At 39.0% G+C, this 16,674-nt stretch overlaps 1 protein-coding gene across 4 annotated transcripts; it reads left to right on the forward strand.

The window, feature by feature from the left end:
- Positions 1–325: 325 nt before the first annotated feature.
- Positions 326–15,612, forward strand: LOC116258908 (probable serine/threonine-protein kinase PBL3). Of its 4 annotated transcripts, none has more exons than XM_031636362.2 (8): positions 326–668; positions 9,738–9,875; positions 9,996–10,102; positions 10,299–10,434; positions 13,594–13,730; positions 13,837–13,960; positions 14,555–15,065; positions 15,167–15,612. In XM_031636362.2, exons 1-7 carry the CDS (start codon positions 605–607, stop codon positions 15,016–15,018), a joined length of 1,170 nt encoding a protein of 389 aa, XP_031492222.1. In that variant the 5' UTR covers positions 326–604; the 3' UTR covers positions 15,019–15,065; positions 15,167–15,612. The 4 variants fall into 4 exon arrangements, with proteins under 4 accessions (XP_031492222.1, XP_049935127.1, XP_031492217.1 ...); XM_050079170.1 differs by lacking the exon at positions 15,167–15,612 and adding exons at positions 14,296–14,310; positions 14,349–14,430 and having other exon boundaries at positions 9,738–10,102; positions 14,555–14,708; XM_031636357.2 differs by having other exon boundaries at positions 9,738–10,102.
- Positions 15,613–16,674: the final 1,062 nt, after the last annotated feature.

Genomic DNA, 16,674 nt, shown 5'->3' on the forward strand with positions numbered 1-16,674 from the left:
GGTGAGATTATGATTCCATTATGTATTTTTTAGTCTCTTTGGTACACAATGCATGAAGGCCTTAATTCATGCATTCTAGAATTTTAATTTTATTTCCATTAAAAAATTATTTTTAAGTCTAAAATCATACTATCAAAGTCGAAGGAATGAAATTAGAATTTTCATTCCAATTCTAAATTGTGGTGGAAATTTGATTATGGAGCTTTGATTCCAGAATCAAAATTGTAAGACACCAAACGCTCATCCAAAGCGAGTATGCCAGTTTTTTTGGGCGGTCATTTTCGAACATTTCAAATAAACGCGCCGTATCAATCAACTTGTCTTTGAAAAAATGTACAGGGAAAGTACTGAATCTTCGACACAGGTTCGAACATCGCGCGAGACATGGCAATATATGTCAACAAACAATTGAACAGCGAATGGAAAATTAGCAGCTTTGGGCATTCTCCGAAAAGGAGGAGAAACCCCCGATGACTAAATTGCGGGAAACAAAACCAACGAGTTCTTCGTTTTCTGGGTAGGCGAAGGACCAGCTTCCTACCTTGCGTCCTCTCTCTCCGAGGATTTCTGGTGTTTGGCCTTGCTCTTTGCCTGTCTTTCTTTTATGGGTGCTTGTTTTGCTGTTCTCGGCAGAGAAAACAGAGCTCCCCGTAATCAGAATGACAATGGTAGCTTCGTTTTTCTCCTTTTTATTAAGCTTTCTTGTTCTTAGTTCGGTTTGTTTTGGCTTTTTTGGTTCCTCTTATGCTTTATTTTTGTTTTTCATTGTCTCGGTTAGTCGTCCCTGATAAGTAATTTTAGTCGGTGAATTGTTGTTGGACGTGGGTGCAATTAAGCTTGTTGGAGGTTGAATTCATCTTTTTGCTGTTCAACAATCTTCTTTGGTTTTGTTTTAGTATGTGTTCGTTGTTTGATGTAGGGATTTAGGAATCCATAACCGAGCCCACCAATCTACTAGTTGAATTTTATTTTGCTTTTCGTAGAAACTAATTCGGTGAAAGTTTTCCTTGCTTTGGTGGAAAGCAAGCTGGATCAGTGTGTTTTGTTCACTCCTTCAGAGTTGGTTCATTTGCTTCGATGGAAAAAGCATATTACTAGAAAGAGAGAGGCGTGGGGGTGAACTTTCAAAGTTTGGTGTTTTGGAGATAATTTGGACGTAGGCAAACAGACAGTAGGATCAGTTGGAACCTGTTTTTGTAAGCTAGGTTGTTGACTTTCGCAAATAACAGAACTTCAATATATTATCGAGATTAAATGGGAACTGAAATGCTGTCCTCTTTGAGATTATGATGATCACTGATTTGTAATGAGCTTGCTTCTTGATTTCTGGTTCCCTGTGGCAATTTGGTTTCAAATTTCACTGTATGCGTCCTGATCTTTAAGTTTTATTACTCTGTAGTCTGTAGTGTGTAGCGGTTCACTTTTAGATCGTCTATTGTATGTTTGGCGGACGGAGGCAATTATATGTCCAGGATAGATGTTTTCCCTGCTTGTGTTTTTATCGTTGACATAATCATGCAAAATAAGTTTCATCAGTAGTCGACTTTCTGTTTCTTAAGTTTGTTTTATAGTTTCTGGCTTTCTGCAATATTTGCATGTCAAATGAGCTGCAGCTATAAGTATGAATTTTGTTGGGGGTCAGATTTCTCATCCTGTTGGAATTCATCGATTAGCAGTGATCCAGTAGACCAGTCCTGATTTGTATCTCAGCTGGTAAAATGATATGTTTTAACTGAATACTGTACGTACCATGCCATCTCATGTCACACACTATGATATGTATTCATATCTGTAGGAAAAGTCAATATAATTTAAATTTGAGGTTAATTACAGGGGTATCTGAGCAGTGTACCAGCCTAACATTGTATAATCTGTACAGAACAACCCTATAATGTATACGTTGCGTGCAGCCAAGGGAGAGAAGAGAAGAGAACGAGAAAGAGAGAGAGAGAGAGAGAGAGAGAGAGAGAACTTTTTCGTATGCACTAATCTGCCCTAATCTCACGTTAAATGAGAATAGGGTAAAAAAAAAAATTACAAAAGAAGTCCACAACTAGAACACTTATTTGTAAAGAGCTGTTCCTAAACTCTTAAATATTCAAAAAGACCACCTAACACAAATATTATTCAACACTCCCACACTCCCCCTCAAGCTGGAGCATAGATGTTAATCATGCTCAGCTTGTTATAACATCTAGAAAACTCTGCAATAAGCAAGGCTTTAGTGAAGATATCAACGGCTTGATCTTCAGAGGCTACATGTATTGTGGAGATGATTCCCTCTTGAACCATATCATGAATATAATGGCAATCTACTTCAATGTGCTTTGTCCTCTTATGAAATAATGGATTATTAGCAATGTAGGTGGCAGCCTTGTTATCACAAAACATCTTCATAGGTGTAGAAGTAGAAATACCAAGACTCTCAAGTAAAGATCTAGACCATGTCATTTCAGCAGCCGTTTGAGTCACAACACGATATTCAGACTCCGCACTGGACCTAGAAACAACATTTTGTTTCTTACTTCTCCAAGAGATGAAATTTTCTCCCACAAACACACAAAACCCTATGGTGGACTTCCTATCATCAACTAAGCCTGCATAATCTGCATCGCTATAAGCTTTGACATCAAGAGATGTACCCTTTTTAAAGAAAAGGCCTTTGCCAGGGGAGGACTTCCAATACTTGACAATCAACATAGCTGCATCTCAATGTGATTTTCTTGGTTTTTCCATGAATTAGCTTAATTTTTCCACAACAAAGCTAATATCTGGCTGAGTTACTGTCACATAGAGAAGCTTACCAATCAACGATCTGTAGGAGTGAGAAGCTACCTCTTCAGAGTCATCATCATATAGATGTACCCGTGGGTTCAGAAGAAGAGTTGCAGACAATGTTATCCGTATCGTACGATACGTATCTTCCGTATCAACAACAACGATACGATACAAGTTATACGCACGATATGCGTGCGTATCGTACGCGTATCGCCCGTATCGTGCGATACGGGCACCATATCGTACGATACGAGCGATACACCCCTGTATCATACGATACAGGGTTAAAATGAAAAAGGGGCACGACGGCTCCTTTTTTGCGTCTTTTTTTTTTAAAACCTACGTTCCTCTCTATCTTTTCTATTGTTTCTAAACACTGCAAGAGACGTGGGAGGGAGAGATTTTCTCCATTTGCATCAAGATTTGCCGGTGAATAAACTTTATTTCTTGTTGTGGGGAGTCTCAGGACGGTGAGAAGCTTGGAGAAAGAGGGTTTTTTGGTTTCTAACACCAAGAAGGTAAGAAATAACTCATTTTTGCCATTGAATCGTTCATTTCTCTTACTTCCTACATTTATTTGTATGTTTTTACTTGTTTTGTGAAGATATAATGTCGGATCCTGCATGGCAGTGGTGTACAAGGGTGAATCCCAAAGATAGGTTAAGAGTTAAGTGCAATTATTGTAAGCAAATCATATCAGGAGGGATCTCTCGCTTTAAAAACCATATAGCTGGTACACACAGCGATGTGGCTGCTTGCAATGGCTCCCAAGAGATTATTGAAGAAGGAGAGGCTGGAGAGCAATGGAATGTTGGTGAAATTCCATTTCCAACAGAGGGGATAGAAGCACTTAATGAAGAAAATGAAGATGATCATGAAGATGATGATGGAAATGATGATTGACGAGGATTGTTGTTGAAACTTGAATGAATCATGATTGATAACTATATGTTTTTACTTTTGAACTTATGAATTGTGATGTAATCGAATTCTCTTTAGCTGCTTATTATGTTATTTTGAATGTCTGATTTCTTATTTTGGAATGTGTTTTTCATAGTTCATACTTCATAATCATATACATGAATGATGAATGTTCCTTTAAATACATTTTTGTTGATTTTTTCTGATTTTTACTTGTTTTTTCGGATTTTTTTGGAATTTTTTATGATTTTTTAATATTTTTTAAAAATTAAAAAATTAATTTTACGATACGTTACGATACGTTTACGATACGTTACGATACGACGTATAGGTCGGCCCGACCGATACGCGATACGCTACTCCAGTGATAACATTGGTTGCAGGTTTAGCTCTCAGCATCCATGTGTCCTGTAATAGATCAAGAACATACTTCCTTTGTGATAACACCACTCCTTCTTTACTACGAGCAACTTCAATGCCAAAGAAGTATCGTAGCTGGCCAAGATCTTTGGTAACAAAGTGTTGTTGTATTGTATGAGCTACCTCCTGCTCACATTCATCTGTCAAAACAATATCATCAACATACACCACTAACACAACTGTACCTCTAGATCCTTTCTTGATGAATAACGAATGGTCCAGCTGAGATCTCTTAAAACCACATTTTAACACAACTTCTGAAAATTTGTGAAACCAAGTGCGAGGACTTTGTTTCAAGCCATATATAGCCTTCTTAAGCCTGCACACCTTACCACACTCCCCTTGACATTCAAAGTGAGGAGGCTGCTGCATATACACGGTCTCATCAAGATCCCTATATAAGAAGACATTTTTGACATCCAGCTGATATAAGGGTCAATCCTAATGTACTGCAACGGATACAATAAAACGTATAGTTCCCATCCTAGCCATAGGAGAAAAAGTCTCAAAGAAATCCATCCCATTGGGTATAACCTTTTGCTATGCTACGAGACGAGCTTTGTAGCGCTCCACTGAGCCATCAGACAGGTACTTGACGGTAAATACCCATTTGGAGCCCACACCATCACAACCAGATGGAGGATCAACCAATTCCCACGTTCCCCTTTGCATTAGAGTCTCCATCTCATCCTGCATAGCCTGCCGCCACCTAGGATCAAGTAATGCCTGTTGGTGACTAGAGGGAATAGAAGTTACTGACAAGGCTGACACAAACTGCTGCAGGCTCCCACCAATACCGGTAGTAGAAACAAACTGAGATATAGGATGAAGAGTACACTGTCTTTTGCCTTTGCGTAAGGCAATCGGTAAATCGAAAGACATTTCAGAAGCATCTTGGGCAGGAGGAGTAGTGACATTAGAGATACTTACATCCTGAGAAGCGACTGGTGGACAGTCTTGAGCAGAAGCGTGTCGGCGGGTGTATACCAGTGGGGGATCATGGAATCTGCTGACATTGGGGAATGAATCATAAGGAACAGACTGCAGGGGAACCAGTGGGATAGGTAAAGGAATAGACGACGATGTGTCTGGTAGTGATGGAGTAGAGTAGAAATAAGGACGTGACTCAAAGAATGTAACATCCGCACTGATATACTGCTTATGAGTGTGGGAGTCAAAACAGATATAATCCTTTTGGTGTTTTGGATAACCAATGAAAATACATTTAATTGATTGTGCACCAAGTTTGTCTTTATTAGGACAAAGGATGTGAACAAAGCAAGTACACCCAAAGACTTTGGGTGGAAGGAAAAACAAGGGTCTATCTGAATAGAGAACTTGAATGAGAATTTGATTACCAATAGACGAGGATGGAAGACAGTTAGTTAGATAACATGCAGTGAGTATGACATCACTGCAAAATTGGGTCAGAACACATCTATGTATCATGAGAGTACGAGCCATGTCAAGTAGCTGACGATGTTTACGTTCGGCAATACCATTTTGTTGAGAAGTGTGGGGGCAAGTGAATTGAGGACATATTCCATATTTGGTGTAAAACTGTAACAAAGTATTGGATTTGAACTCACAAGCATTATCAGTGCGAATGTTTTTTGATAATGGAACCAAACTGAGTCTTTATTTCAATAATGAAATTTTGAAGAATACAGATAACTTCAGACCTCTCTTTTAACAAGAACACCCAACTAAGACGAGAAAAATCATCAACAATAACAAGATAATACCTAAATTTGGCTTGACTTACAACCTGGCTAGGCCCCCAAACATCAACATGAATAAGATAAAAAACTGCATGACTCGACGGACTACTGCTGGAAGGAAAACTACTTCTAGTGTGTTTGCCCAATTGACAAGCCCCACACTAGAATGACTCAGACACAGAAATATTAGGGAGAACACTACGAATCTTGGATAATGAAGGATGGCCTAGTCGGAGATGCCACTGATATGGGGTAGGCTTAAATAGAGCCATAGATGCCATGCCCTCTACTGGTTTCGATAGTAGGTAAACTCCCTTGTGCTCATGGCCACCACCAATCGTCTTCCCATTTTGCAAGTCCTGAAAAACACATGAACCAAGATCAAATATGGCTCTACAACGCAAATCTTTCGTCAACTGAGTAAGAGATAAAAGGTTAGCATGAAACTCTGGAGCATATAAAACATGGGAAAGAAGGATAGAACCATAAAGTTTAACATCCCCAATTCCCATAATAAGAGAAAGCTTTCCATTGACATTGAGACTGTGGAAAACAATGCAATGAAGTAAATACGTGAGGCTGACTGCAAACGTGTTTCGAAGCCCCAGAATCAATAATCCACATAGTACCTGGTTCATGGGAAGTACTACCAACAGATAAAGAGGAATCCACCATGACTGAGGAGGCAGTTGTAGACATTGTGGTAGGAAGAGATCGCTGAGCCATAAGCTGATCATACTCTGCCTTACTCATAGTCACTGTGGAGTTCTCAGAATTCATAAAGGAAGGAGTCTCTCCAAGAGGTGTAGGAGCTCGGGCAGACCCTATAGGAATCTGAGAAGAGAAGGTCCCTCTACCCCCTGAAGTACTAGATCCCCTACCATGACAAGTAGAAGCTGTCTACCATGTTTGTCCCAGCATATATCTTTCAAATGTCCCAATTTTCCACATAATGTACATTGAAATCTTCCTCTGCTCCCTACACCATGACCTGAGCCTCTTCCCTTAGTGGCTTGTCCATGCCCTCCAGACATAGCTAAGGCTGTAGAAGGAGACTCACTATGGGGCTGAGAGAGAGATACAGCCAATCTACTGAGTCTATTGTATGTCTCAGCAAGATCTGGAATTTCTACTCCAGTAAGCATCTAAACTTTTGCTACCTCATACTTAGGGGACAAACCAGCCAAAAACTTAGCCACCATACTCTGCTCAAAATGCTCTTGTAACATGCTTGACATGGAGGTCGAAGAGCCTTCAATCGTTCATACGCAGCTTTAACTGAAGCAAAGTATTGAGATAGTTCCAATTCACCTTGCTGCAGTTCGAGTAATTCTTCCTCAGCTTGTAAAATTTTTGAGACATTCTTGTCATAAGAATAAGTTTGTCTCAAGAACGTCCACATATGTTTGGCAGTCATATAGAAGGCAAGAGTAGGAGCTATATCCGTCTGCACACTGTTCATGATCCAAGACATAACAATACTATTATCTTCTTTCCATGTGGTATATTTCCCAGTTTTAACACTCGGTTCATCTTCTTCAATGATGTGGTCTTTTCGATGTCCTACTACAGACATCATAAACATTCGTGACCAGATTTCATAGTTGTGACCATTTAATTTCACAGTAGAACCATAGAAGAAAGGATTCCCAACCACTTTGTATTCAGTATAAGACTCAATCTTAGGACTGTCTCCCATATTAGACTGCTGTCCAAGCTCCATTGTAACACCCACAAAAAAACAGACAACACAAATATATGCAGCAGGGCAGAACTAGTACATGCAGCAGGAAGATACTATGCCTTACGCAGACAACACTAATATATGCAGCAGGAAGAGACTATAACGTACGCATATTCCAGCACTAGTATAGGCAGCAGGAAGAGACTATAACTTACGCAGATGATAAGGAGTTTTCTGCGATAAAAAAAAATACCCTTTATAACATCTAGGGCAGATCCACGGCTGACAGAAAACTGGTCATTGCACATAACTTTCCATGCTCTGTTTACACCCACAATTAATTCACGACAGATTTATCAGACCTTATATCCCCATTCACGATAGATTGGAAAAAAAAAATCCAGATTTCAACAAGCAATGACCAGCGACAATGAAGAAACCTTCTGCGACTTGAAGGAAACACCTGCGACATCCATCAGACACAAGGAGACACCTGCGACATCCAGCAGACACCAGCAACTTCCATTCAACAAGCAGTGATCAGGGACAACGAAGAAAACTTCTGCCACGTGAGGGAGACACCTGCGACTTCCATCCAGTTTGAAGAACGTTTAACCAATCTTCATCCACGTCCACTTCAACAAAGGCATCGATCTAGGGTTTTTAATCCTTTGCTTGAGAAAACCCTAGATCGAGCCTAATATGCAAGTTCAAACTGTCTTGCCCTCAAAACTTTCCATGAGAACAGAAGAAGAGGAAGAGGATGAGAACGGTGAGAAAAGGATGATGACGAGAGATAGGTTTCAATCCCAAGAAAGGTTGGGCTCTGATACCGTGTTGCGTGCAGCCAAGGGAGAAAAGAGAGAGAGAGAGAGAGAACTTTTTCGTATGCACTAATCTGCCTTAATCTCACGTTAAATGAGAATAGGGTAAAAAAACAAATTACAAAAGAAGTCCACAACTAGAACACTTATTTGTAAAGAGCTGTTCCTAAACTCTTAAATATTCAAAAAGACCACCTAACACAAATATTATTCAACAGTATGCATGATATGGTACAGGTTGTACCTGAGGTCTTATCTTTAAAGAACATGAAAATTGTTGGAAACCTTTGTTGGATATTAGAGGTTGCATAAAGCCCCTAAGGATGACTATGAAGAGTCAACTGTTTGGAAAATATCCTTGTAGACTCAATGGGAAAAGAGAAGACATTGGAAGGATTCATACATGAAAGGGAGGGCTCAGGGGCTCTCATGCATGGGGCGTTTTTCCATCCTCTGAAATGTTTATGCTTCTCTTACCAGTATTAAGTTGCTTGAAGAGTAAAACATGTACATCACACGTTGATTTTATTTTATTGTGGTGAAGACTAGTTTAAATTATTAATTCTTGCTTTTGATTTTCTGTAGTCAAATATCCGTGTGATGCATATGGCATATTTTTTTCTTTTATTTTGCATTTCATATTTTTCAGTTCATGTTTATTTTTTCCCTTATAGTTAATATTATTTATTTTGGCAGCATGAGTGGTTTACATTTTTATATTTTTCTCATTTTGTGTTAGAAAAGCTCCAGCAGAATTTGTGATGTTCCCAATTCATGCCTTTTTTTGGGTCAAGTGGCATACTCTATGGGACTGGTTTTTCTCTTTTTTCTTTTATGATGTTTTGGATGATGATGAGGAAATATTTATGACCAACTGCTTAATGGGCCTATCTTAGAGGTTAACCCTAGGTGAGTCCCTTATATCATGGCTTACAGGGCCATGGTAAAGCTCGGATTCAGAGTGACAAGGTTATTATAATGTTAAGTTGCATCCATCCAGCATTTCATGGGACTTTCATTGTGAAATTTTCGTGCATTCTGGTGCCTGATGTCTTTGCCAATACTTGCGGTGTTTGATAACTCTATTTCGGTCTTGCCTCTCTGGCACTTTATGCATAATGTTCTTTTGAAAATTTAATTTATGTGACTGTATATTTTCTTTTCTCCTTCACATAGGAACAGGGTGGGATACAGTAGTAGATGCCCTAAAGAATATTTCTATAATTTTGAGTGTGATTCATTTTGATTGCTCCATTGATAAATTTCTAGAGTATTTTGTCTTCTCTATATTATTTAATATTTGTTGGGATCTGTGTTTTTCATTTTGTCCTTTTATAATCTGTCAACCAAATATATCAAGAATCTCCAGCGAGTATATTTTATCATCAGGTGACCCAGGTACATCAAGGGCCTCCGACAAAAGTACAGTTTCTGGTGATCCAGATACATCAAGCACCTCCAGCAAGACTGTTTTCTCATCCACATCTTCTCAGCAGACAGGAATTCTTCCTCTCACAAGATCTGAGGGTGAGATATTTTCATCTCCGAATTTGAAGGTCTTCACCTTTAATGAGCTTCAAAATGCTACAAGAAATTTTCGTCCAGATAGCCTTCTCGGTCAAGGTGGGTTTGGTTATGTTTTTAAAGGATGGATTGACGAGCAGACTCTTGCTGCTGCTCGGCCAGTATCTGGTATTGTTGTTGCTGTGAAGAAGCTTAAACCTGAAGGATTTCAAGGGCACAAGGAATGGTTGGTAAGTTCTTTTGATAAATCATTAAGTTTATGTGAAGGATCCTTTAGGAAGCAAGCGCCTTTGACTAGTATAAGCAAAGGAAATCCTTGAAGTAGATGCTTCTTGATTTTTTGTTTGGGACGATGGTGACCTGCACCGACATTTTCTACTGGTTGGGGTTGTCTTCCTGTTCTCTTGACAGCTATTATTTTTGTAGGCGGAGGTCAATTATCTCAGTCAGCTTCACCACCCACATCTTGTGAAGCTTATTGGATACTCTTTGGAGGGTGAGAACAGGCTGTTGGTGTATGAGTTCATGCCTAAAGGGAGCCTTGAAAATCATCTGTTTAGACGTAAGTTTCTTTGCTCCTTAGATTTGAGATTCTGGTGGGATTAGCTATTGTAGAAATACTTCATTCCTGTTCTTTGGTACCTTTGCTAATTGTGCCATCCTTTTATTAGAACAACGTTTAAACAGTTTTTTGTTCAGCATGACGCAATGTGCAAACTTTTGAAACTGTTCTCATTCAAGATGTTATGGGTCATTGTAAATCTTAAGGCTGATATTAAGCATGCACACATTGTAGATGATGAACTTGCTTGGAGTTTGTCTTGGAAAAATTTGTATTGTGATTTGTCTTTAGCATGTGAGTTTTGGTTTTCACTTATCAATCTGCTGGTGTTTTCAACCATGATCAGGGCAATGGTAGCGTATGACCATCTCTCAGATTGATTTACCTGAAAGCAAATATTTTGTATTTTGATGATTAGGTTGACTTGTCTGATCCGATCACTAGATGTCAACTAAACATTGCATTTTACATGTGTTTGATTCTTTGTGCATCCTGCTGTATAAATATTTATATATACATTTTTTTTTTTTCAAACAGAATTAGTTTCTCTTTCTGGCTGATTAGATCCTTTTATGAGGTAAATGCTCTTTATCTTTTTATCAAATACACACTGTTGGACTTTACTGGAAGCCTCTCTTTGTGTGTATGTGTGTTCCATGAATACATACACAAAACGAGACAGAAACACATGTACATAGCTAGATGTTTTTTAAGTATGAAATGATGATTAGCTGCTGTTGCATACTACAAATTATAGGATAAAAAAGTGAGTATTTTATATGCCTGATTATGTCACATGGACACTTCTATTTGAGTGCCGTATCAGTGTTGACATGTCTGGACACAGGTGTCTTCCAACGTGTTCAAAGTAGTGATGAGTGTCGTCAGCAAGCTGATGTCTAATTTTGTCCAAAATTATGCTTAGCCATTTTATTAACTCTAGTATACCTGGCAAATGGAAACAGGTTTTCTTGTTCAAAGCCATTCTGGTTTGCATTGTTTTGATATAAATATGACTTTTATCTTTGATATTGAAACTTGAGCAGCACAAATGTTCCTTCTATTTGTGAATCTAACACTCTTTTGTTGTTTCACTAGTATTGTCTATAGATATTTTTCAGTTGTATAATGGGAGTTTTGCATTAAATTTAGTGCACTGATTGTCCTTCTTGTATTGATTAATAACCACATTAAATTTAGTGCACTGTTTGTCCTTCTTGTATTGATTAATAACCGTAACCACTCGTGCATGCCTCTGTTAGTTGACCCTGCATCTATATCCCACTGACACTTCTAAAAGGTAGAAGTATCCACGTCAACATGACCCAAAATGGGTGTGGGTATGGGGCATGGCTTGAACACAGAAGACTAATTTTTGTACTTTAAGTATATTTTTAATATTTTTTGTTCGGTAATATATATGTTAAGAATATAAACAATGAATATATATATTATATTATATATATGGACAAGTCCGAAATATACCATGATCAATTGGCTTGTTGAGCTTCACATGCTTGTGCCATTTGCTGCTTTTGTACGACAATTCAAAACTGACCATTTGTTAATGACAAGAATGCCATGAAGTATGGTTCTTCTTAACTTATCCAAGTAACAGTGATTGTCTGCTGTTCCCGTATGCAATGATGTTTTATTGAATAAATAACATGTAGATTCTATTACAAGTTTACAACAGTTTGATCTCCATTATGTGAGCGTACATTATATGTCCCTTCCTATACGTTGCTCCCTTATTTTATCCTTTTTAGTTCCAGATTATGTAACACGGCTACCTGCACTGTACCGGTACGACATTGGTACCTGTGCGGGTGCGGTGTCAGGTGCGGCGTTGACTGTATCGGGTATGGTCGAGGTCGAATCCGACCATTTTTGGACTCGGTCAAAGTTGACTTAGTCCAATTTCAACCTTTTTTGGTTTTTAACGTGATTTACAATTTAACATGGTTTACATTTTTCACGTTAAAAATATCGTAACCATTAAGCCTTGACGGTTCTTCTTCACCTCGTCTTCACCGAGACCGACGACGGGAGGCGATTCTCCACTCCGGCGAATGGCGAGAGGCCAGAGGCGAACTGCGAACGGCGATCAGCGAACAGCGAAGATAAAGGTTTTTAGGGTTTTCTGATGCAGCTTTTGGTCTCATCTGTTGAAAATCTCATTTGTTTTGTGAATATCGAGCTTCTTTCTTCATTTTTTGTGCTTCCTTTTTCTGTTTTGTGCCTTTGTAATCATTCTTGACCGGTTAATGGTCATGCCTGTGTCTTGAAAATATCCCTCCTCTCGTTTCTTCGTCGGCCCTTCTCAAAGGTATGGCTGCAAACCTGAATCTTCCTTCGTCAGCTTTATTATTAAGGAGATTGACGTGTTTTCTTACCTTCACTTTCTATTGGGTTCTTTGTAGGGTTTTAAGGGTTTTAACAGACGAGATTTAGCATTTCAGTTGATTTCTTAGTTCCTGAACTTGGCTAAATGCGCTTTTCTGTTTTTTATTCAGTTTTTAATGTCAATCCTTTCCCTTTTCTTGCTTTTCTTGGTTTTGTTCTTTCTTTGCCTGGTTTCATTTGTGGTTCCTCTTTTCTCGTAATGCTTAACATGGAATTTATTGGCCACAGCGGCACTTTTTGATAGTTGTAGATAGAACCTGCTGTGCGTCTTCAGTCTAATAACCAGTTGTGTGCTGCATTTTTGTCCCGTGAGAACAGGGTCATGTTTGAAATCGTTGCTTTTGTGTCCTTTTTGTATATTGCAGATCATTGCAACTGAATTTCTTGGAGTTATGGTTTTCTCCTTCCTCCTTAAAACTTTCTTCCAATAACACGATTTCCATTTTTCATCTGTTTGTAATTTTTTGATATACATATGTGTGAATATGTTATTCTGTTTGTAATTTTTGGTGTATATATATATGTGTGTGTGTATGTGTACTGTCGTACCCCCATACCCAAGTTTTTTGAAAATGATCCGTACCCGCACCGGTACCCGTACCCGTACCCATGTGACTTAGGTTCCAGATGCTTTGAAGGTTTCATTTGGTAAACTTGAGGATCCTTTTCATTTTGATTCAGTGTGGTTGACTAGCTAAGTGGCATGACATGTATGAGGTCCTGGATTATGATATCATTGCGGTGGTTTTGCAGGAGGTGTTCAGCCCTTATCTTGGGCAACAAGGATAAAAGTTGCCATTGGTGCTGCTGAAGGCCTGACTTTCTTGCATAATGCGGAGCGGCAAGTCATATATCGTGATTTTAAAGCTTCAAACATCCTTCTTGACGCTGTAAGATGAAGAAAAAAACATGGGATATAAACAGTAACAATTTTTTGTCTCTTGAAAAAGATAATCAAAGGCAGTAACCATGCTGTGACCTGATTATTTCATGTAGGATTTTAATGCAAAGCTTTCTGATTTTGGCTTAGCAAAAGATGGACCCACTGGTGACAAAACACATATCTCCACGCAAGTGATTGGTACTCATGGCTATGCTGCTCCTGAATATGTTGCCACAGGTAGGCCTTCTGTATATCAACACACTCATCACTTAAAATTAAAGTCCTGCAATGTTCTGTCTTTTATATAAAATTAAAAGAAAAAGGTTTAGTTTAGCTTCCAAGTCTTAGCTCCTTCAGGCTTGACTGAGGTCAGCTTGAGCACCAAGTTCAAATGTGGATGGTGTTCGGCTTCCAATGTTTGGAATTTTGGTGGCCTTTTTTCTATTCCCTCAACATTAATTAGTGCTTCATGTTGTCCTTATTTTTTAGTAAAACAAGGTCCCCTGCAAGAACATTGTCTGAGCTGCATATGCATTGAAAAAAGTCCATAAAATTGACATGGATTTATGCAGTTTGTGGAGTAGTGAAATTAATGTGTTTCCGGAACGTTCAAGTTCACTCCATCAATTAATGTGTTTCTGGAACGTTCAAGTTCATTCCACCAATTGTGCTATTGACTTATCAGGCGACAATGTTGAGCCCAAAATGTAATGTAGTATCTGTTCCATAAAATATTAAAATGTCAAAATGATTTTTCCAGTATTCTTCCTGATTGAGATTTTTGAGATGTAGCTGTACTGCTGCTTGTTTTCTTGCCTGTTGTAATTCCAGGTCGGCTGACAGTAAAGTGTGATGTTTATGGATTTGGAGTTGTTCTTTTGGAACTTCTTTCTGGTCGCCGTGCCCTGGACCAGTCAAAAATCGGTGCAGAGCAGAATTTAGTTGACTGGGCAAAACCTTATTTGAGTGAACGTAAGCTATACCGTGTAATGGACATGAAGCTAGAGGGTCAATATCCTCAGAAAGGGGCCCAAGCAGCAGCAGCTCTTGCCATGCGCTGCATCCACTCTGATGCTAAAGCAAGGCCTCAGATGACTGAAGTTTTAGATATTCTGCAGCAAATCCGGTCATGCAAAGATCTAGCAAAGCTTGGAAACACAGAGCACCATGTTCGCTCTAATGCCAACCATACATCACCACGGTGTCACCTGCTGCCCGAAGTCCAAGGCCTGGTGTATCCCCTTTGGCTTCGCCATTGCCAGCATGTTACCAGTCACCACGTATTCAAGGATTGAGAAACTATTTACAGCCTGGCCCTTGATGTCTATCTGTTGGATGTGTGGTATTATTCTTGCTTGTAACCCTGTCAAGCTTTCAAGGTTTTTGAGTGCCCTGTGTTAGATGAATTGCTTAATTTAATTTGGGCAATGCTTCCATCAACAGGTGACATGAAACTGACCTTTTTCAGCATTCGAGAGCATTCATTAATTGACCAGACACCCAAAATCAGTATGGTGGCAGCGTCAACCAGAGATTTAACTTGCATATTTGCTGGCTCGACCTGGGAGAAAGCTCATATAAATTCACCTTTTTCCTCTAGCTACAAGAGGAATCCACCTGCCAACGTTCTTCAAGGCACAGCAACATCGATCTCTACTTCGGCGTTGTAATTCTCTATCTACAATCTTTGGTAATGACACCAGTTTGTAGCCAGATACTTGTGAATTTGGATATTTAGAGGACAGGGTAGCCTAACGTGCCATTCTTTACAAACAGACCATAAATCATTCCTTGCGTTGCCTGGTTGTCGCCCTTGGCCATCATGAACTGCCATATTCGCCTACTGCGAAGTCTTCCACACTACCATGTTAAAGTGCGATTTTACCACATGGCTTCATGATGGGCATGATTTTGTGCCATTTGATCAGATCCCCCTTTATGTCTTGGCAATGATCCCATTTTTTTTTATTTCCAAATTCTATTCTCCATAAGTTTAACCTAGAAGAAGATGAACATGATCTATTTTAAACGGAGCATGCATCTAGAGGTAAGAGTCACTCCATGTCTTTGCATCTTGGATTCAGCAATGAACTTGTTATTACAAGCAAAACGGAAAATCAATTAATGCTTCAATTTACCTTCAATAATTCAAATGCTACATCTCCATTATCTGGCGATTGCTAAATTAGACATCCTAATCTGTCGACCAGAAGAATTTTGCTTGAATATATAGTCTATTGTTATGCCTGAACAACATTTTAAAATCTGCATGGTTCGAATTTTATCGGATGTATGTCAAATAACTCATATTGGAGGCATTATCAATTGAATTATGGGGCCTTCCATTTGTTACTCTACAACCACTCTGCCCTCCTATTTTGCATATTTCACTTGCTTTTGCAAGAGATTATTTTTAGGGGCATAATCTATATGTTTGGGAGCAATAGACGCCTTAATTGAAGGCTTAAAAGTTACAAAACTTGCGCTTCATGTGAATTATGGGGGTCTATAGACAGTTCCTAACTGTGACCAGTGTAGCGAGACAAGCCAATTTAGCTAAGTTCACTTCGTTAAGTTGCTCGAATGCAACTTTAACTTCCTCCATAGGAACACATAAACAGCCTCCCAGTGTGAGATGAGCATAATGCCTGTTATTTGCCTTGGAGACAGTTATAGAATCTAGCGAACTTTTAGGCCCTTGGGAATCTTGACAATGGAAGACCAGCCTTGAGCTGTGACATATTTGACTATGGCCAACGTGACAAAGCAATTTTGTTTTCCATTACATTAAACGCCTATCACTTTCACAACCAGATCTTGAAATGTTTTTCAAACAAATGAATGGACTGGAATGTCAAGATGTTTGGGAGGCAGAGATCCTTCTTCACATAACAACACACCAACAAAGAGCTTGTTGATTCTCTAGCACTACAAGAGAAGCGCAGATATTG

The sequence above is a fragment of the Nymphaea colorata genome, chromosome 8 (assembly GCF_008831285.2).
Source record: "Nymphaea colorata isolate Beijing-Zhang1983 chromosome 8, ASM883128v2, whole genome shotgun sequence".
Classification (NCBI taxonomy): Eukaryota; Viridiplantae; Streptophyta; class Magnoliopsida; order Nymphaeales; family Nymphaeaceae; genus Nymphaea; species Nymphaea colorata.

What these genes read in the sequence shown, in the direction of transcription:
- LOC116258908 (XM_031636357.2), top strand. Translation starts at nt 605, where the DNA reads ATGGGTGCTTGTTTTGCTGTTCTCGGCAGAGAAAACAGAGCTCCCCGT. An exon ending in CCGTAATCAGAATGACAATG is followed by an intron (nt 669 to 9,737) that starts GTAGCTTCGTTT and finishes TTTTATCATCAG; the next exon opens with GTGACCCAGGTACATCAAGG. An exon ending in CAAACATCCTTCTTGACGCT is followed by an intron (nt 13,731 to 13,836) that starts GTAAGATGAAGA and finishes TATTTCATGTAG; the next exon opens with GATTTTAATGCAAAGCTTTC.